This window comes from Erythranthe guttata, chromosome 14 (assembly GCF_056151865.1).
Source record: "Erythranthe guttata isolate IM_541 chromosome 14, IM_541, whole genome shotgun sequence".
NCBI classification, from domain to species: domain Eukaryota; kingdom Viridiplantae; phylum Streptophyta; class Magnoliopsida; order Lamiales; family Phrymaceae; genus Erythranthe; species Erythranthe guttata.
Genome location: NC_142546.1, coordinates 25,553,447 through 25,574,541, shown reverse-complemented (window position 1 = coordinate 25,574,541; position 21,095 = coordinate 25,553,447). Strand labels below are relative to the sequence as shown.

Here is a 21,095-nt window from a genome sequence, read left to right as displayed (position 1 = left end):
TTCAATTCGATAATGTCAGCCCATTCCCCTGACCCTTTTGGCCAAAAAGCGCCTTCCGGGGAGGGGGGTGAAAACCCTGCTTTTTCTATCTCTTCTTCGTCGGAGGAGGGGCCTTACTTCTCCCCTTCGGGTAAACTCTTGGAACGACCCAAGAAGAAGGGCAGGAAAGAGGTTTCTTCTTCTGCGAGGAGTGGTTCGCCCTCCGTATCTGGGGGGAGGGATTTAGATGACCAATGGGGGCCCAGTACCCTGACCGACATAGATCTGGCTAACTTAGTCCGCGACATAGGCCTCTCCACCGATGTCGAGTTGATTCTTCCTTCGCGAGATGACCGTCCTTTAACTCCCCCCTTAGGTTTCAGTACTTGGTTTTCCGAGCAGTTTTATTTCGGTCTATCCTTCCCTATCTCGCCTTGGTTTTCTGAAATTGCCCAGCTATGTAATGTGTCCCTTAATCAATTCCACCCTCACGCTATAATAATTATGACGGGATTCCGTATGCTATGTGCTTGGTCGGGGGTGATTCCTACACCAGCTCGATTCCGAAGTGTCATGGTATTGAAAAATTCCAGTCCTTTCCATGTTTCTATCTCGGCTCGTCCGGGTTTTAAAATTCTGATGCCACCTAATAAAACCGATGGGTGGCAAGGTCATTATTTCTTTGCCAGAAATCCTGTTGACACGCCCTATTTATGTCCTTGGCTCGCCACCCTACCTGAAAAGAAAAGAGGTAAACCTTTGGCGGTTGACGAATGTTTATTAAAAATGATATCCCATTTTCAACCGAGTCACGGCGTCCCGGATAGCCTCACCAGCTTTCCGCCGATGCTCCGCCACTTCCGTTTTCACGACAACGGCACATATTCTCTAACTCGAGAAGATTTAGGTGGGTTCGGTTATAACACTAATTCTTACTTCGACTCACTGTCTCACTTGGGTCGGTTTGTCTTTTGTTGCTTCGCTAATTATGTACTTGAATGTCTCGTATCTCACCCACGTATCTCCCCTTGCCCGTTTGTTTTGGTTCGTAGATCTAAGGATGAAGAGGATGTTCCGAGGTGACAAGCCGGCTACCCGTCCGTCCGATCCGGAACCTGGGTTCGAGGCGTCTGAGTTTCAGCGTCCTCTAATCGCCGAATCCGAGAAAAGATCCTCGGAGGAAGGGGCTCTAAGGCCCAGGCCATCGAAGAAAAACGCCGCTCCTCCTCGCGCCCGCGGTGGACCTGCTTCGCGAACTGAGGATTCTGAGCCTCTTAAACAATCCTCTGCGATAGTTCTCGCCCAGTCACCGCCTCCTTCCTCGACCGAAGAGGTGGTAGAGAGAGAACCTGCTCCGAAGAAACGGAGATCTGAGCTGGCCCTTGGGGCGGCTGGGTCAGCTTTACCGGCCGACTTTGGACTATACCTCTGCCGGAATGCTGAAAACGCCATTGCTGCGTGCCGGTCCTTGGCATTCCCCACCGATGTCGCCCATTTCGGGCAAATGAGTAAGGGCGACCGACTTGAGTTGCTTCTCCATAACATTACACAGGTTTGTTTCACTCTGTCTTTGTGAATCAATCTTTGCCATTGCATCTTGTATTTAAGATTAACTCTATTTAACCTCTTTGTGGGTGCAGCAATTCGCCATCGCCTTTTCGGGTCCTTTGGGGTGGGACGATGTGTCACGCGAGGCGTATGATAATCAGAGGAAAGAGGTGATGCAGCTCCGGAAGGAAGTCCGGGGTTTAAAGGAGAGCCTGGGGATGTCGGAGTCTTCGAAGGAGGGGCTGTTTGCCGAAGTGAAGAGGCTGAAAGAGAGAGAAAAAATCCTTGAAGCTGAAAAAGACTCCCTTGCATCCCACAATGCCAGTTTGGAGGAGAAAGCTAAGGGGCTTTCCAACGAGCTGTTCGCAGCTGGAGTACAAGCTTCCACCAATTTCACCGAAGGGGTGAAAGAGGGGCAAAGGTTGTTCCCGGGGTCGCCCGAGGGTCTTCGCTTCATCGAGGAGTTTGTTCGCCGCTTCTTTCACCGATTATGGCGTTCCACCACTTTTACTCGAGAAGCTTCAGGTTTAGCTCGTTTCTTCTTTTCGTCAGCGGTTGCGGCTGTTCGGAAGAGGTTAGGCGGTGCCGGCATCGAGTTCCCGTTGGTGGAAAACGAACTGGCGGAGGACCTCCCCGACGACGTGATTCCGGGTTTTGAGGGGGATGTAAATGAGGATCCCAACTTAGAGTGGTGGAGGCCGGTTTATCAAGGCCTTGTTGAAGAATTCTCCCGTCAAGGGGCTATCACCGACTTTGCCGGAGATATTGGGGCCCTTGGAACGGCGGTTAGTTCCGAAGAGGCACAGCCAGGCCTCGTTTCGCCGCCCCCTCCGGATGCTGAGAATCGGAGTGAAGCAGACACGGCCATCCCGAAGTGAAGACTATGAAGAAAACTTAACCTTTTTCTGTTTTGTATTCTGAATATGTATCTTTTTTAAACATTATATTTTTTACTCCCTTTTTGCCATGTATCCTTAGCAATTCCTCCGTTTTTCCATATGTTCAGAAGCGTCTTTATTCGTTTTTCAAATTCGTGCTTCGAGCTTTGATATTCGTCTTGTCTTGACTTCAAGTTCAATTCATGGTTCCATATCTCAGATCATTCTCATTTGTGCTTATCCTCTAAGCTTATCAGTTAACTTGATCTCAGAAAACTGTTTTTATATTTCAACTTGATGCTTGACCTCATCATCTCGCTTATGAATACGCGACTTAGCGCTGCAACAGAAAACACAAACCATTGTCACACTAAAACATGCTTTTTACTTACTTTAGTAAAACACGCGATTTAACGTCATAGTGAAACACGCGTTTTAACGCCACAGTGAAACACGCGAGTTAACGCCACAATGAAACACGCGAGTTAACGCCATAATAAAACACGCGAGTTAACGCCACAATGAAACACGCGAGTTAACGCCACAGTGAAACACGCGAGTTAACGCCACAATGAAACACGCGAGTTAACGCCACAGTGAAACACGCGAGTTAACGCCACAATAAAACACGCGAGTTAACGCCACAGTGAAACACGCGAGTTAACGCCACAATGAAACACGCGAGTTAACGCCACAGTGAAACACGCGAGTTAACGCCACAATGAAACACGCGAGTTAACGCCACAATGAAACACGCGAGTTAACGCCACAGTAAAACACGCGAGTTAACGCCACAATGATACACGCGAGTTAACGCCACAATGAAATACGCGAGTTAACGCCACAGTAAAACACGCGAGTTAACGCCACAATGAAACACGCGAGTTAACGCCACAGTAAAACACGCGAGTTAACGCCACAATGATACACGCGAGTTAACGCCACAATGAAATACGCGAGTTAACGCCACAGTAAAACACGCGAGTTAACGCCACAATGATACACGCGAGTTAACGCCACAATGAAACACGCGAGTTAACGCCACAGTTATAACTTAAGTAAATAACACAAGTACTTTTTTAACGTGGAAACCCTCCAAATAAGGAGAGAAAAAACCACGGGGCCTAGCCCAGATCGGAAAATGGATGTTTATTAATGGTTGTTTTGTCTGTACAAGGTGTGTCTCGATTTTGCTGGCGTAATTGCCTCGATTTCCTTTATCTCTTTTTTTTTTTTTTTTTTTTTTTTTTTTTTTTTTTTTTTTTTTTTTTTTTTTTTTTTTTTTTTTTTTTTACGCGAAGAAGCGTTTCAGATGTATTATGTTCCAAGCCCGAGGTAACGGCTTCCCGTCGATGTCTGCCAACTCATATCCTCCGCCGGCCAAACACCTGGTGACTGCGTATGGTCCTTCCCAATTAGCCTCCAACTTTCCCGTGTGTTTTAGCGCGTCCGCTCGTCGCAAGACGAGGTCTCCGATCTGGAATGAGCGGGACCGCACCCCTTGATCATACCGAGCTTTGATCAAGTTTTTACTTCTTTCCATGTGCAAATACGCCGTTTCCCGAAGATCGAAAACTTCGTCCAGTTGCGATCTTAAAGCATCATCGTTTGTTACTTCGTCAAATGCGGCGATGCGGAGTGTGTCCATTGCCACTTCGACCGGTATAACCGCTTCAGTTCCGTAGGTTAACCGGAACGGTGTTTCGCCAGTAGCTGCTTTGGTTGTGGTCCGGTAAGACCAGAGGACGGAGGGCAACTCGTCTACCCAACTTCCACCTAGCTCGTCTAACCTTTTCTTCAACCCATTGACAATGGTCCGGTTTACGGACTCCACTTGTCCATTGGCCTGGGGGTGCGCTACTGCTACAAATTTTTGTGCAATTTTCATCTCTTCGCACCAAGCTCGGATTTTCTTACCGTTGAACTGAGTGCCGTTGTCCGATACAAGGCTTCGAGGTAGGCCAAATCGACAGCAGATATTCTTCCAAATGAAGTGCATGACTTCGTCTTCTGAAATTTTCGACAAGGCTTCAGCTTCAACCCACTTAGTGAAGTAGTCTACCGCGACAATGATGAACTTTTTCCGACCCGTGGTTTGAGGGAATGGCCCCACCAGGTCGATTCCCCATTGGGCGAAAGGGCATGGAGCACTCATGATGGTCATTTCTTCCCCCGGTTTGTGGATGAGCGAGGCATATTTTTGGCATTGTACGCAGTGTTGAACATATCGGTGCGTGTCTTTCTTCATGCCAGGCCAGTAATATCCGGCCCGATGTAATTTCTGCATTAGGGCCCGAGCTCCTCCGTGCTCACCACAACCACCTCGATGCACTTCATCCAGAACATGCTTTACCTCCTGCTTTCCCAAACACCTTGCATCTACTGTGGTGAAGTTTCTTTTATATAATGTCCCATGCCGTACGTAAAAGTGCCTTGCCTTATATGCCAAACGGTGCTGCTCCCTCTTGGTGCCAGCTCGCTCTCCTCTGAAGTATTTGAATAACGGTGTTCTCCAATCCGGCTCTTCGTCTATTACCATTACACCCGGCGTTGGGGTAGGGGCAATAAGGATAGTGATCTTTCTTTCAATACAATCGACGACTGACGACCCGACTTTAGCGAGGAAATCAGCTCGCTGGTTGTCGTTTCTCGGAATTTGATGCATGGTACAGACTTCAAAAGCTTCTTGCACAGCTCGGGCTTTATTTACATAACTTTTCATTCTATCGTTTTTTATTTCGTAGTCCCCTTCGAGTTGGTGTATTACCAACTGAGAGTCGGAGTATATTCGCACCACTCGCGCCCCGAGCTCTTGAGCGATCTCCATACCTCGGATAAAGGCTTCATACTCTGCCTCATTATTGGAGACCCGAGGTAACCTAACGGCAAACTCAACTTCCGTTCCAGTGGGATCAATAACTATTATCCCTGCCCCTGCTCCTGTGGTTGTAGATGAACCATCCACATAAATTTTCCACTCCTTCTCGATGGGTATCCTGGTGGTTTCTCGGATGAAATCTGCCAGCGCCTGTCCTTTGACCGAGGTACGGGGTTGGTATTGGATCTCGTATTGTCCCAGCTCGATGGCCCATTTAACAATTCGCCCTGACGCGGTAGGCTGACCTAGTGTCTGCCGAAGGGGTAAGCTTGTGCGAATCACCATGGTATGCGACAGGAAATAAGGCCGGAGTCGTCGCGTAGTGAGGACCAGTGCGTACGCTATTTTCTCGACTTCGGAATATCGGCTTTCCGACGTAGTGAGGATCTTACTAGTATAGTAGATCGGCCTTTGTTGATTATTAACTTCCTTAAACAACACCGAACTGATGGACTCATCGCCCACTGACAAGTATACAAACAGGGTTTCGCCCTTTTCGGGGGTGCTAAGAATCGGCAAGCAAGTGAGAGATCGTTTTAATGCTTCGAATGCGAGCTGGCATTCGGTGGTCCATTCGAACTGAGCTGTTTTCCTTAGTACTTTGAAGAAAGGCAGGCTCTTATCAGCCATTCGTGATATAAACCGAGCTAGGGCTACAACTTTTCCTGCCAAGGATTGGACTTCCTTGATGGAACGAGGAGGTGTCATCTGAAGTACGGCCTCAACTTTATCTTGGTTTACCTTAATGCCTTCCCGATTAACAACGTATCCCAGGAACTTTCCCGCTTGTACTGCGAATGCACACTTAGCAGGGTTCAACTTCATTCCATATAAACGAAGAGTTGCAAAGGTCTCAGCTAGGTCTGCGAGATGCGTAGAGCGCCTCTTGCTTTTAACTAACATGTCATCAACATAAACTTCAATGTTGCGTCCGAGTTGGGCCCGAAACATCCTATCCATTAGTCGCTGATACGTGGCTCCCGCATTTTTCAGGCCGAAAGGCATCACCACGTAACAGTAAGTCCCCGTGGCGGTGACAAAACTTACTGCTGGCTGGTCCTTTTCGTCTAGCGGAATTTGGTGGTATCCCTGCGAGGCATCCATCATGCTAAGTAGTTCGCATCCAGCGGTGGCATCTACAAGCTGATCTATGCGAGGTAAGGGATAATCGTCTTTCGGGCAAGCCTTATTCAAGTCCCGAAAATCGATACACATTCGCCATTGGCCATTGGCTTTCTGCACTAACACCGCATTGGACAGCCATGTAGGGAACTGAATTTCCCGGATGTGTCCGATCTCCAGAAGTCGCTGTACTTCCTTTTGTATGATTTCGTCCTTTTCGGTACCGAAGTGCCGTCGTTTTTGTTTGACAGGTTTACACTCGGGCCGCAAATTGAGCCTGTGCACAACAGTACGAGGTGAGATACCAGTTAGGTCACTTGGTTGCCATGCGAAGACGTCTTCATTACATCGTAGTAACGCTATTAGCTCGTCTCGGAGAGATGGTTCTAAATCCTTGCTTATCCGGGTTTGTTTCATCATTCCGGGGACGAGATCAATCATCATTAATTCGTCCATAGGTTGTACATGATTAGTCTTATCCTCGGGGTCAATTCGAGGGCGTTTCTCGTCTCCCAAATCTTCTTTGGTGAGGGTATCACGTCGGCCTTTCTCTGCTACTTTAACCATTTCGACATAACATGATCTCGATTGGGCTTGGTCGCCCCTGACCTCTCCCACCGTTCCATCAACTGGAAACTTAAGCTTTTGATGAATGGTTGAAGGGACCGCCCGAAAGGTATGTAACATCGGTCGCCCTATCACGATATTATACGAGGTTGGCGATCCTTCGACAATGACGAAATTGACGGTTTGAGTGCGTATTCGAGGTGGCGTTCCTATAGTGACGGGGATTTTAACTTGTCCAACCGGCGTCAGGGATCCTCCCGTGAACCCAAATATCGGAGTAGTGACAGGGAAGATTGGGAGGTCAAGCTCCATTTGCAGGAAACATTCGTAGGATATGACATCCACCGAACTTCCTGGATCAACGAAGGCGCGAGCGACATCGTACCCCCCAACGTTAATCGTGATGAGGAGAGGGTCACAATGGAAATCCTCTAGGTCCGCTTCATCTTCCGGACCAAACGAGATAGTGGGATATTGACGATACTTCGGTGTCGAGATTTGGCAAACCTCATGATTATTTTTGAGGCTACCGAGGTGGCGTCTCCTAGCCCGGTGAGTATCTCCTCCCGTAGGACCCCCCGAAATCATCTGAATGTACCCTCTTTTCGGTGCTGGTGGTGGTGGCGGTGCTCGTGGCGGGTTCCCAAACTGGGCTTCACGCTTTTGTCCCCGAGGTGAATCTATCTTCACAAAATCCCCGATTTTGTTATCTCTGATGAGACGTTCCACTTCGTCCTTCAGATGTGCGCAATCGTCGGTCGTATGTCCATATTCATTATGAAAACGGCAAAAAGTACCCAACGTTGGATCTCGACGGGGGGCTCCGCGAGCAGTTCGAGGCCATCGAAGATCAGCCCTCTTCTCAATCGCGCACAACACCTGGGACAGAGGAGCCGTAAGGGGCTGATATGATTGAAAACGAGATCCCTTAGCATCCGGGACAATACTCCGACTAGGGGCATTGGCATCCCTGCGAGGTAACATGAGCTCCCTGCCTTTCTTTACTTCGCTGACTCGTGCATTTGCGACTTGGTGAGATTCTTCCACTTTCTGTTGGCGGGCCTCTTCTAAATTGATGAACCTAGATGCCCTTTCTAATAGGTTATCGAAATCAGGGGACGGCTCCAGCGCCAAAGCTCGGAAAAACTCATCATCTCTCAGTCCTTGAGAAAGAGCTGCCATGAGTACCTCATCACTGGTGGTCGGGACTTCCAGGGTGGCCGAGGTGAACCGTTTGATGTAACTCCTGAGGCTTTCTTTCTCCTTTTGGCGAATGCTAAATAGTGACAGGGAGGTTTTTTTGCACTTCTTTGAGCTGGCGAACTGGTTCATGAAAGCCTTGGCAAATTGCTCGAAAGATTGTACGCTCCCGGAAGGCAGCAAACCGAACCAGGCCTGAGCAGATCCGGCTAGAGTGGTAGCGAAGGCACGACATCTCACCCCTTCTGTGAGCTGATGAAGCGATGCTGTATTGTTGAAACGGCTTAGGTGCTCGGCGGGATCCGATGTGCCATTGTACTCGAACGAAATGGGTCGGTAGCTAGCTGGTATGGGGTCATCATCAAGGTGTTTTGCGAAAGGGCTAGATCCCACGAGATCTCGCGCTGGCCTGTTCCGTAAGGCCTTTAATTCATTCATATCGCGTCTCAGGCTGTCTACCTCGGTCCTGACTCTATGACTATCGCCTCTTCGATTTTCCGAATAACTGTCGCCTTCGTCATCAGCTCGTCCCTCGTTCGGGGAATGTCTGGGATCCCTCCTGAGTCGGTTATCGTGAGGTAAACTTTGGGTGTAGTTTCTGATGGCCGCGGTGATCATGGTTTCCACCTCGTCTCGGGTATACGTGCGCTCATGGGGAGCCTGAGCGGGGGTTGTGGCTGGCCTTCTCGAAGCAGCTTCGCCATTCTGGAACTCGAAAGAGGGGCTGCTTGGAGCGAAGGGGATCCGGCCCTCCTTTTCAGGTGTAAGGAAGCTACACCCCGATTTATCTTTCTGAACGGACGATGGGTCAACCGGTGCACCACGGGCTACCGCATCCAAATCCTTCTGCAAATTCCGGGCGACTGCGTCTTCTCCGTCCATTCTTTCTCCACGTTCTCAGCTCAGATCTGGACTTCCGGGGGTAGATCTGATTTTTCCCGGAAGCTGTTTTTCCAAAACTTCAAGCTTTCCCACAGACGGCGCCACTTGATTTAGTCCGTGGGGCTCTTCCTCGCGTCCTCTAAGCTCTCTGTCGGATTCCGGTAGAAAAAAGACCTGCAACGCCGGGAGGTGTTCCCGGCGGGAAAGCTCCGACGATCAAGTCAGTATGATTTCAAAGCGAGTTTTTAGAAAGTACGTAAAAGTGTGTGAAAAATGTATATTATCTGTGTGGAAAAACGCAATATCATTCCCTATTTATAAATGAGGAAACCTTGGCCTCCAAGGTTTCCTTTTTAGGGTTTTTTCCCCCCTCAAGCCATTGTGTGTATTGGGCCTTTTATAACCCTGGGCTCGATTTACCACGAGCCAATACTGGGCCTGCGAGCCGAAGTTCCGCAGTTCGTCGTTGAGGTCGTACGACCTAATGGTCTTTTTATATCATTGGGCTGAATTGCCATGGGCCTTTTGTCGTGGGCCTAATTCGTATTGGATCTTTCCAGAATGGCCCGTATCAATTACGGAGTTAGCCATTGCCCAGAAGTCAATGACCCCATGGTGTGTTTTGATTGAAAAGTAAAAACCATCACACACACAGACAAAATTAATAGTTGACTTTTTCAATTACTACCAAAACAGTGTCAGAGAGAGAGGGGTACATATGTCTTTTCTTTTCTCGGAAAAGCACAAAAAACGTCACATTCCAAAACCCCAAGCCTTTAAGCGGCCACGTCATCCGTACAACTGGCACTGCCTGACACGAGGGTTCCAAACCGCCGAATCTATCAACAAACTGTAGATTAACGGCGTTACATTTAAAATAAACCTATTGCTGCACAAAACAAATACTAACGGCGTCAAGAAGTTAAAATCATCACAAGAGCCAATAGAACATCACGGAACAACTGAACTGAACACTCTCAGAAGATTAGAAAAGAATAGAAAATTCATTTTTTTGGTGTTTGTTTAAATTTTCACTGAAAAGAGAAAAAAAAAAAAAAAAGTAATGGAAATAAAATATTCTCTTGTTTTTCTTATCTTCATCTTTTGTTTTTCTTATTTTCATGCAGCGTATTCTTCGGATCTTGATGTACTACTCAAGCTGAAATCATCCCTAATCGGGTCTTCGGGTTCGGGTCTCAATGACTGGGTTGCACCGGTGACGTCATCTGCTTCGGCCCACTGCTCATTTTCTGGTGTCACGTGCGACGGCTCTACCACGCGCGTGACGTCACTCAACGTCACCGGCGTACCACTTTTCGGCGTCATCCCGCCGGAGATTGGGCTTCTGAATAAGCTCGTTAATCTTACTCTGGTGGCAAATAACCTCACCGGTTCTTTGCCGAAGGAAATGTCCAAATTAACCTCGTTGAAGTTAGTTAATCTCAGCTGGAATGCGTTCGCCGGAAAATTCCCTGATGAAATGGTGCTGAAACTGACTGAACTCGAGTTCTTCGATGTGTACAACAACGATTTCTCCGGTGATCTTCCCGTGCAGTTCGTCAAGTTGAAGAAGCTGAAAGTTCTTAAACTCGCCGGAAATTATTTCTCCGGCGAAATCCCGGAGATGTACTCTGAATTCGAGTGCTTAACACATTTGTCTCTGGAAGGAAATAGCTTGACCGGAAAAATCCCCTCCGGTTTGGCCATGATTCCGAATCTTCAGGAGCTTTATCTCGGCTATTTCAACACCTACGACGGCGGTATACCGCCGGCATTCGGGTCCATCTCCACGCTTCAACTGCTTGATCTCGCAATGTGCAATCTCACCGGCGAAATTCCGGCGAGTCTCGGGAATCTGAAGCACTTGCACAGTTTGTTTCTTCAGGTGAACAATCTCACCGGCCAAATTCCGCCGGAGCTCTCCGGTTTGGTTAGCTTGATGTCGTTAGACCTCTCCATTAACAACCTCGCCGGAGTTATACCGGAGAGTTTTGCCGAGCTGAAGAATTTAACGCTGATTAATCTGTTCCAGAATAAATTCCAGGGTCCCCTGCCGGGATTCATCGGCGACCTCCCGAATCTTGAAGTTTTACAGATATGGAACAACAATTTCACTCTCGAGCTGCCGGAGAATCTTGGCCGGAACGGTAGATTGATATTATTAGACGTCACCAAGAATCATCTCACGGGAACTATCCCGAAGGATCTATGTCAAGGAGGAAGACTGAAAACATTGATTCTGATGAACAACTATTTTTACGGCCCGATTCCCGAAAACCTCGGGGATTGCAAATCACTGATCCGTATTCGAATGAAGAAGAATTTCTTGAACGGCGTTATTCCGGCAGGGCTTTTCACCCTGCCATTGCTGGACATGCTCGAGCTTACCGATAACTATTTCTCCGGCGAGTTGCCTGAGAAAATCTCAGCCACCACGCTAGGGAGCCTTGCGTTGTCCAACAATTGGATATCCGGGAATATCCCGGCGTCGATCGGGAATTTGTCGAATCTTGAAATTCTATCTCTTGATATGAACAAATTCTCCGGCGTAATTCCGATCGAGATCTTTGTCAAGCTAAAGAAACTGTCGATGCTGAATTTGAGCGGCAATGGTTTAACAGGTGAAATTAATATTCCGGCCGGTTTTACTCGTCGTAGCTCCCATTTGACTTTCGTTGACCTCAGTCGGAACAATCTAGAAGGTTCGATTCCGAAAAGTATCTCCAAGCTACAAAACTTGAATGTGCTTAACTTGTCGAGAAACGAACTAGATGGCGCAATTCCCGAAGAAATCGGCCTTATGAAAAGCTTAACAATATTAGATCTTTCGTACAATGATTTTTCGGGGAGACGACCCGTAACGGGGTTATTGAAAGATCTAGACGACCGTTTTTTCGTCGGGAACCCTAATCTATGTCCGCCTCACGTAAGCTATTGTGCATCGGCTTCGTCTCCGTTATTATCTCATGAGGGCAATCATAAGAGGCAATTAGCAACAAGTACTTTATTAATCATAATAATTATATTAGTGATCGCGATTTCGCTCTTGCTAATCGGAACCGGGATTATATATAGAAAGAGGAGGCTCGTAAAATCGAGGACCTGGAAAATCACGGCATTTCAAAAGGTGGAATTCAAAGCAGAGGATGTTTTGTACTGTTTGAAAGAAGAGAACATAATCGGCAGAGGCGGAGCTGGAATCGTCTACAGAGGGTCCATGCCTAACGGGATTAATATCGCGATTAAAAGACTGACTCGCGATCACGGGTTTTTAGCGGAGATCAAGACGTTGGGGAGAATCAGGCATAGGAATATTGTGAAACTATTGGGATACGTTTCGAATAACGACGTGAATATGTTGTTGTATGAGTATATGGCGCAGGGTAGTTTAGGTGAGATGCTGCGTGGTAGTAAAGGGGCTCATTTGCAGTGGGGATTGCGGTGCAGGATAGCGGTCGATGCGGCAAAGGGGTTGAGCTATTTGCACCACGACTGCACGCCTTCGATTATTCATAGGGATGTGAAATCGAATAATATTTTGCTTGATGATGATTACGAAGCGCATGTTGCCGATTTTGGACTTGCTAAATTTTGGATTGGTGGTGGTGCTTCTGAGTGTATGTCTTCGATCGCCGGCTCCTACGGCTACATTGCTCCAGGTCGGGTCTTTTTTTTCTTTTTCTTTAGTATTATTTGTTTGAGCTATAGTGTTAATCAGTATACGAGTTTATTGGTTTTAGTACGATTTTCGATTTTGGAACAACATTTCCAATTCCAAATTCTCAAAGTTCCGATTTCCGATTTTTCCCTTTTTTCTTTGTCGGAATTGGATTACATACTAAAATCCAATTGCTGATGCATTTTTACTTCCGATTATTTTCCGAAATTTATGTTATAGGTGACTAAAGATTTTCCGAATTCATAGTTCCGACTTAAAAAATTCCGATTTTGATATTTTGTTTGACATTTGACAGAATATGCATACACATTGAAAGTGGACCAGAAAAGTGATGTTTACAGCTTCGGGGTGGTGCTACTAGAGCTGATAACTGGGCGGAAGCCGGTGGGGGAATTCGGGGATGGGGTCGATATAGTTAGATGGGTGAGGGAAACTACATCGGAGGTGTTGGATGCCCCCGCCGCAGTGCTGGCGGTGGTGGACTCCAGGCTCACCGGATATCCACTGGCGGAGGTGGCGGACTTTTTCAACACCGCAATGTTGTGCGTAGAGGACGAGAGCTCTGCCCGCCCTACGATGCGAGAAGTGGTCAATATGCTCACCGGAGCCACCACCATTTCACATGCTAAATTCATCGGCCATTGATTTCTTTTTAATTCATTGATGAGACTTTGTTGTTATTTTGTTGTAATTTCTATGAAAAATAATTATTGTAGCGATACCTTTGTTTATAAAATATGTAACTGTTTTTTACAAAAAAAAAAGTGATTTTTTTTAATAAAGTGAAATTTCAGAGCTCGTTTAAACTGCTGATAAGCTCTTACGTCTAATAAGCTGTTTAAAGAGCTGATAATCAGTTATATCTTATTTTTAGTATTAATTCATTAATTATTATATGCTTAGACAAACACCATCTAATTAGGGTCTTGAAATTAAATTTGTGATGGACCTTTGGCCCAATTCGGCCCAATGAAACATATTGGAGTCAAATTACCGTTCTACCCCACAATAAATTTAGAAATTCTACGGTATTCCGCGAACATCAATTCAATCTAATTAATGATGATTACACAAGAGTCATAAAAGCCATAACAATATGCACATGCATATATTACTTAAATAGTAAGTAGTAAAATTGAGGTGTGACAAAATTTATTGGACACAGTGAATCTTCTGTAGAACAATTCTGATTTCTGACCTAATTAAATCTGAGTGTCTGACCATAGAAAAAAAGTCTTGGGAATTATGATTAACAATATTTTAGGAAAAAAAAAAAAAAAAACACTAGTGGGGTCTTGTCCTCACGATCCAATTAAGGTTCAATTTTTTATTTCTTTCAATTCAAATGCATTTTGTACTTTCTGTCTTTGATTTCGACCAGTACTGTTTAATTATGTAAAGCATCTTGGTCTGTCTTTATTTATTTATTTTTTACTTTTTTTATGTCATGTAAGAAAATGAAATAAATAAAATAAAATTAAATTGTCAGTCATTCTCTGTGGACAAGAAAGAAAGAAATTCTACTTTTCTATTAGCCCATTATTAAATACTTGTTAGGTCAGTTTCACTCAGTAGTCAGTAGACTATTAAGTATTAATGGTGGTGTTAGTTCAATGTATACTTTATTTGTACCATATTACTTATTGTTTGTGATATTTAAGTAATATATTAAATCAAGTTAAAATTAGTAATATTTGCATCTTGGAAGCCAATACACAATTCAACACATTTGTCCCTTGATTTATTATACAAGTTATATATATAATTTATCGAGTAATATCGAATATGCGGTCGTCCCGTAAGAGATGATATAAAAATTAAAACAAGTTAATATGGGTTAATTGAATCAGATTCGAATTCTCTTGCTTACAGTAAATAATTAATTTTAAGTTCAAGTTTATAATAAAAAAATGTTAAGATTGTAAAAGGCTTTCTTAGATAGAAATAAAAAAAAAAAATATATATATATATATATATATATATACTATGTATTAATTATAGTTTTTTAATACATAATGCCATGGCTTATTCACATATGCCCAACATTACGTGGGTCGGGTCGAGATGGTGAGTTCTAAACCGGCCCATTACAGAGGCAAACGGGTTGGGTTTGGCAACTCACCACTTGCGTGCTAAAACAGACCAAAACCCGAATAAGCAAATTTTTTGAGAAGAAATAAATTAAAGCAAAAATAAAGTGTCAAAATTCAGGAAAAAAAAAAGTAAAAAACGGAAATTCAACAAAGAGGAAGAAGAACGAGAACAAAAATAAGATTAGGCATCAAATAAACACGGCGGAAGATTCTCTCTCTCGGCGAAAACTTCGTCCTATTACTCAGTTCTCCGTCTTCTTTCGATTTGTGAAGCAGAGAATTTGGGGGTTTGGAGTTGGTGATAAAAGTTGCTGAGTGTTTGATCCAAAGGAGCTGGAATTTGGAATAATTGAGGTTTTTCCTCCTCTTTGAAAAGGTTAAAAAGCTCCGTTTTCTTCCTTAAAATAATTCTAGATTTCGTGGATATACCTTTTTTTTTTTTTTTTTTTTTTATTCATTGCAGGATTATTGCTCTTTTGATTTGCTGTTTTGCTGCATTAACAACGAATATATCGTAGAAATCTCGTATTGATTTTGTTTCGCGCTTTGCGCATTTGAACACGCTAACTCCTAACTTTGATCTAAAATATTATTCATCTAGGGTTTCTGACCTTTGGTCGAAGGTTGGCCTCTGTTCAATTCTGATAAGCTCCTTTTTCTTCAATTTTCGGTTAATTTTCTCTGGTAGGAGATTTGGTTTTAGTTGTGCAAACCCTAGATTTGGTTTTTGGGCGGTCTATTGTTGTTGGTGCTTGTTGACTCTGTATTCAATTGCACTTTCTTCTTCTGGAGCTCTATTTGGTGCGATGAATTTTGTTCTCAATTGATTTGAGAAGTTTTAATTATGTGTAGTTTCTTGTTTCGAGCTCTCTTTGATGTGAAATGTTTATTTTATTGAATTGAGAATTATCAAGTGCTTATGGTTTCTTCTGAATCTCCAATTTCGTTTCAGGATTCAGTAGTCCCAGTTGGTGATTTGTTTTGGACTACTTTCAGTTTGGTATTTTGTTTCAGCCTTGATCATTGAGCTCATATGACATGGTAAATTTTATATGGATGCTAAATTATATGAGATTTCATGCTGGTTTGAATATCATGATCTTCTTTTTAACTCTTAGTCGGGCTTAAATTTTATATGGGTGCTGAATTGTGTTATTTTTTCTATTTTTCTTAATTGGTTCATATGTACTAATTTGTCACGTCACTTCTTTACATTGAGTTGGGGGTATCCTTCAAATGAAATGGAAACTAGACTTGAAAAATTTCAGTCGGGTGAACAGTAGATCAGCTTTGCTAGGATGATTTCCATGTACCAGTGGATGGTATAATTAACTCAAATTACAAAATAAGTGGATTTCTTGAGAGTTGCTTCTGTTACTTTATTCTTCAGATTTTGTAAAACCTTGCTGATTGTTCTGGAGAAATTGAAGTTACAACAATTGTTTTTCAATAATTCCATGGTACCCTGCTTTAGAGGTCCGATTCAATCCCTATGTTATGGTTGCTGTCACATTACACTGTAAAACGTAGCATCTATTGTGCTGATTAGTCACCATGCACGCCTTATGTTTGGTCCTTAAACGACAAATAAAAGCTAACTGAAGTTTTCTCTTTGTTACATATGATTTATGTAATGTGGTACTGCATATTATATAGACTTTTTACTATGCCAACTTCACCAAAAAATAGATAGATTAATGTAATTTGAGCCGTCATCATAATTTTGGTCCTTTAAATACTTGAGCTATAAAACACTTGGCTTGTACAGGTTTCCTTATAGAGCAGAGTTTGGCCTCTTCAATAATTGTCCTATTTTGCCCTTAGTCTTCTAGTTTTTCGCCTAGCACATTTAGTTACTTATGTTGACTCTATCAACATTCTGCCCTACTCCTTATAGAGCAAAAAGTTTGGCCGCTTCAATTACTGCCCTATTTCGCCCATAGTCTTCTTGTTTTTGCCCTAGCACATTTAGATACTTATGTATGACTTTATCAATTTATGTGGTGCTTATTGCACTAATGACAAACAAGTTGGTGATCGGAAGATGATTATGCAATACTGTATATTTTATGGAAAAAAAGTTAAGAGATGAATATCTTCTCATTCTCTTTCCTTCCTACCATTTAAATCTTTCCATATTCCTTTTTGGGCACCGAGTCCTGTCCTTTGTCTGACTAGGAACAGTTGTCCCGCCGCCCTACTCCAAGATTTTCAGTTTCTCCTTTATTCTAGCTCGACTTTAAGATATATGCATCCGCAAGCAAGATCTTGGCGTTCGTTGCACGAAATTGATTAAATTTTATTCCAAGTATCTCGTGCTGTTTACAGTTACAAGTTTGAAAATGTTTCTTGAATTACTTTTTTGCAGGGGCAAGAACCAAGAAGATTCCTCAAAATGAAGTAATCGATTGCAGGATTTGACTTTTAAGCGATTATGACTCTCGACGACTTCTTCACCTTGACTGAGATGAATAATGGGCTTGCAGTCCCTTCTCGAGTCAAAGAACTTGTGGCTGTTATGCAGAAAGATGTTGACTGCGTTGTGAAGAATGTTGGTGAAGCAACTAGGCAGTGGTCTGCGGTTGCAAGTGCTATAGCTGCAACTGATAATCAGGATTGCCTTGATCTTTTTATTCATTTAGATGGCCTTCACTTTATCGGTAAGTGGTTGAGCGATGCCCAGAAATTTAGCAACGACTCAAGCAGCAGCTTTCTGGAAGAGTCAATTACTCATTTGCTGCAAGCACTTGGAAAGCTGCAGGTGGGGTATGAAAAAGTGGTTGATACGGAAATATGGACAACTGTTGAAGGTCTCCTCGTCCACAATAGTTCCAAGGTACAGGATAAAGCTAAAGCTCTATTTGAAAGCTGGAAAAAGAAGAGGGATGCTACTTTGACAGTTGTTGATGTGGGGAAAGGTGCGGATGCTGGGAGAAGTAATGGGCATTTGGAATTATATCAGACAGATGACTCTCTTTCCAGAGAGACTTCTTGTAAAGAAAAAGTCCAGGAATCAAACAGAGATGATTTATTGCTTTCTACAAGTTCTACTGTTGTCCATGCTGACCTGGTTGGAAACACACATAATTCCGATAAAATTTTGATTTCCTCAGTTGGGGATGACAGACCCTTGGATCATGTTGGTTCGCCTTCCTCACCTAAGCCTGCTATTGATCTTCCTGTTTGTCATTCAACAGGTGCTACCTCGATTGAATCTTGTAATCCAGGTGTTTCTGGAGAAGATACTCTTAATGGCAGGTCAGAGTTTCACGAATTGGAGTCAGCTAGTGATATAAAGAATGCCACAAAAATTGAGAGTTCACCGGAGAAATTAGGATCATTCAAAGAAGACAGACCTTCTCCTTCAAACTCTAATGCTGCAGATGCAATGAGATCAACAACAGAACCCATTTCACAAGAAAAACCTGTAGATGGGAACAAAAGTTTGTGCAATGAAGGTTCATCATATCTTATGTTGCTCAAATCCTCTAGCGGTGATAAACGTTTGGAAAATGTTAAGGAGCTAGGGGAATTCCTATCAGGGGTTGAAGATCGTAGAAAGATAAAATTACATGACCTGCGTGTACCTGGTGATAATTTGGCAAATGATTATAAGTTTACCAAGAAGGAAAAACGTAGAGAACCTGATCGTGATTCTAAAAAGTCTGATATGGAACTCTATGGAATCATAGATCCTCTAGAAGTTGCTAGGCAAGTTGCCATGGATTACAGAGAACAAAGTTGCAGTTCTTCTGAGGGACTACGAGAACGTAATGTACAGCAGCCTGATGATAGCTCGGACTCTGTGAGCGGAAAACAATCCCATGCCAGTGAGGGTTCGCCTAAGGAGGTTGCTGAGGATTCAGATTCAGCAATGCAGGAAGAATCTGCCACAAGCACTGGACACTTGGATGCTGAGCAGACTAATGGAATACATAGAGATATGGATACTTCTCAAGTCACAGAGGCAACTCAAGAAGAAGCAAATAATATGGAGAAAGCCACGTGCGGTTTTGATCTGAATGAAGAAGTTTGTTTGGAAGATGCTGACCGTCCGGTGAATCAAATCCCGACACCTGTCTCGATTGTTTCTGCTTCAAGAGCAGCAGCAGCAGTTCGTGGGCAGCCTGTTGCTCCATTGCAATTCGAGGGGAATCTTGGATGGAAAGGTTCTGCTGCAACAAGTGCTTTCCGCCGAGTGCCAGAAACTGAAAAGGATCTTTCCGGTGGGGGAAGCAGTAGCAGTTCGAAGCAACGACAAAGAGGTCTTGATATCGACCTGAACATGACTGAAGGTATTGATGGCAGAACAGGAGAGCTGTCACCTGATAAAAATGTTCGTTTGTTTTCTGGTGAATCTTCTCTAGAAAGAAATCCAAGAAGAGCTGAACTTCTCGAGCTGGATCTGAACTGCACGAGTGAAGATGGCGGTCGCCCTTCAGATTGGGGACAACAATTTTTCCCCCAAAGAAATGGCCACCACCAAAGCTGGTCTCATTCTTCTTCGTCGTCGTCAAAGCAGCCTTCTTTAATGAGTTTCGACCTGAATGATCAACCGTCTTTCCTCAACGATTCTTCAAGTAATTCGTATTTAAGCAAGCTATCTCAGAATTTCAACGTCTCGGGGGGTATAAAATCAGATGACTCAGTAATATCCATAATGGGCACTCGAGTAGAGGTCAATCGCAAGGATTTCGTTTCTCCAACTCTAGCTATGCCAAATGGCAGAAATTCGGAACTTGCATTTGATGTTAATATGGGAAGAACAGGGAGTTTTTTGGGGGTTGGATCTGTTCTTCCATATCCCCATTATGGTTACAGTAACATTGCACCTGGCCCCACTATGCCATTCTCCTCTACAATGTACGGATCTGGTGGGCCCATTCCGTACATGATGGATTCTAGAGGTGCACCAGTTATCCCCCAGATTGTTGGCTCTGCTTCAGCTGTGCCAACGGGTTTCTCTCAAACGCCGTTTTTCATAAATATGAACAACCCAAATCCTTCAAATGGAGCTGTAGCTGTTGGACCTTCAAGAAACAGTTTTGACCTCAACTCGGGAACAGTGGTGGAAGGTGGAAGTAGGGATCATCATACTGCAGGCTTTGCACAGTTTTTGAACTCGGGCAGAGTCAGGTCAATTGACGAGCAGATTAGGTCAAATTCCGAATCAACTGTGAGTTCGGTTGGGGGTGGAAAGCGTAAAGAACCGGATAGTGGGTGGGAGCATTACCCTTTTAGACATTATACGCCTCCGTGGAAATAGGTTCAATAAATATTATCTGGTCTTCGTTTCTTGGGATTTGATTAGGAGGAAAGAGTATGCTAAGTGACTTTTATAGGATTAGTTAACCTGAGGTTAAAAGAGTTGCATACTAACGTAGGTTGAGATGGACCGATAGGAGCTTAAATAAATGAGGGGAATTGTGGGTGTGTTTGATTCTTGAGATAAGTTAGCCAGAGAAGTATAGAATTGTTTTTTTTTTTTTTCTTTTTTCGGTTTTCGAATTTTCTCGTCTCTTTTATGCTTCAGCAAATTTCATATTGTAGCGTTCATCTTTTACGTGTTCGGTGGATGTACATATAATATGCATGTTCCATGTTTATGGAAGACATTTTTTAGGAGCTGCAAAATTGATTGCTGTTTCGACTGTGTGGCTGTTATATTTTCTCTTTCCGAATTGGTTTTCTTATCCAACGATTGGATAAGGTGCTTTATCCATTGAAGTTTTCTACAGATAAACTTTTGTGGCCTCGTCTGCAACTTGCAATGCTGATGCTGGTTTGTACTTGCTTGTATTAATGAGATTGACTCATATTTGGCTTTTTTACTTCGAAACATTGATGATGTATACAGCGGAATAAATTTGTCTCAGAAAATTTAAAGTTTTGCTTCGATCGAAATGTTATGATACCGAAGTTATCATCGGTATTCACCATGTGCGCACGCAACAGCGCAATTTCTGCTCTCAAACCCAAATTTCGAGCCCTCCGCCATTTTGTGATACGAACCAGCACCGTCACAAGCTTTTGTCATGTTCGAGACAGGAACAACTCTAATCATAACTGACATGAAGCTTCATCTCCCTTCTCCTTGTATTGGTTCACATGTCTACCATCATTCTAAAATAAACGAAAATTCTAAGCCACACTCACTAAAATCCACTACAATATCATTTGGTCGGCGAACAAGAAACGAAAACCACATGTTTCTCCAGCAATTTGTTCTTGAAGTTTCAAGAGCCAAAAAACACACACATCATAAACAG

The 21,095-nt window shown here is 43.7% G+C and overlaps 3 protein-coding genes across 4 annotated transcripts; all 3 read left to right on the top strand.

The window, feature by feature from the left end:
- The first annotated feature begins 1,468 nt into the window (after positions 1–1,468).
- LOC105958831 (uncharacterized) lies at positions 1,469–2,527 on the top strand. The gene is made up of 2 exons (XM_088813722.1): positions 1,469–1,531; positions 1,620–2,527. Exons 1-2 carry the CDS (start codon positions 1,484–1,486, stop codon positions 2,403–2,405), a joined length of 834 nt encoding a protein of 277 aa, XP_088669848.1. The 5' UTR covers positions 1,469–1,483; the 3' UTR covers positions 2,406–2,527.
- A 7,412-nt stretch (positions 2,528–9,939) lies between these two features.
- LOC105959592 (leucine-rich repeat receptor-like kinase protein HAR1) lies at positions 9,940–13,539 on the top strand. Its single transcript, XM_012983735.2, has 2 exons — positions 9,940–12,713; positions 13,029–13,539. Exons 1-2 carry the CDS (start codon positions 10,118–10,120, stop codon positions 13,376–13,378), a joined length of 2,946 nt encoding a protein of 981 aa, XP_012839189.2. The 5' UTR covers positions 9,940–10,117; the 3' UTR covers positions 13,379–13,539.
- Positions 13,540–14,753: 1,214 nt separating this feature from the next.
- LOC105959590 (uncharacterized) lies at positions 14,754–20,477 on the top strand. Of its 2 annotated transcripts, XM_012983732.2 has the most exons (3): positions 14,754–15,202; positions 15,779–15,867; positions 17,195–20,477. In XM_012983732.2, the coding sequence occupies exon 3, from the start codon at positions 17,261–17,263 to the stop codon at positions 20,090–20,092; it is 2,832 nt and encodes a 943-aa protein (XP_012839186.2). In that variant the 5' UTR covers positions 14,754–15,202; positions 15,779–15,867; positions 17,195–17,260; the 3' UTR covers positions 20,093–20,477. The 2 variants fall into 2 exon arrangements, with proteins under 2 accessions (XP_012839186.2, XP_088670735.1); XM_088814609.1 differs by lacking the exon at positions 15,779–15,867 and having other exon boundaries at positions 14,902–15,202.
- The last annotated feature ends 618 nt before the right edge of the window (positions 20,478–21,095 follow it).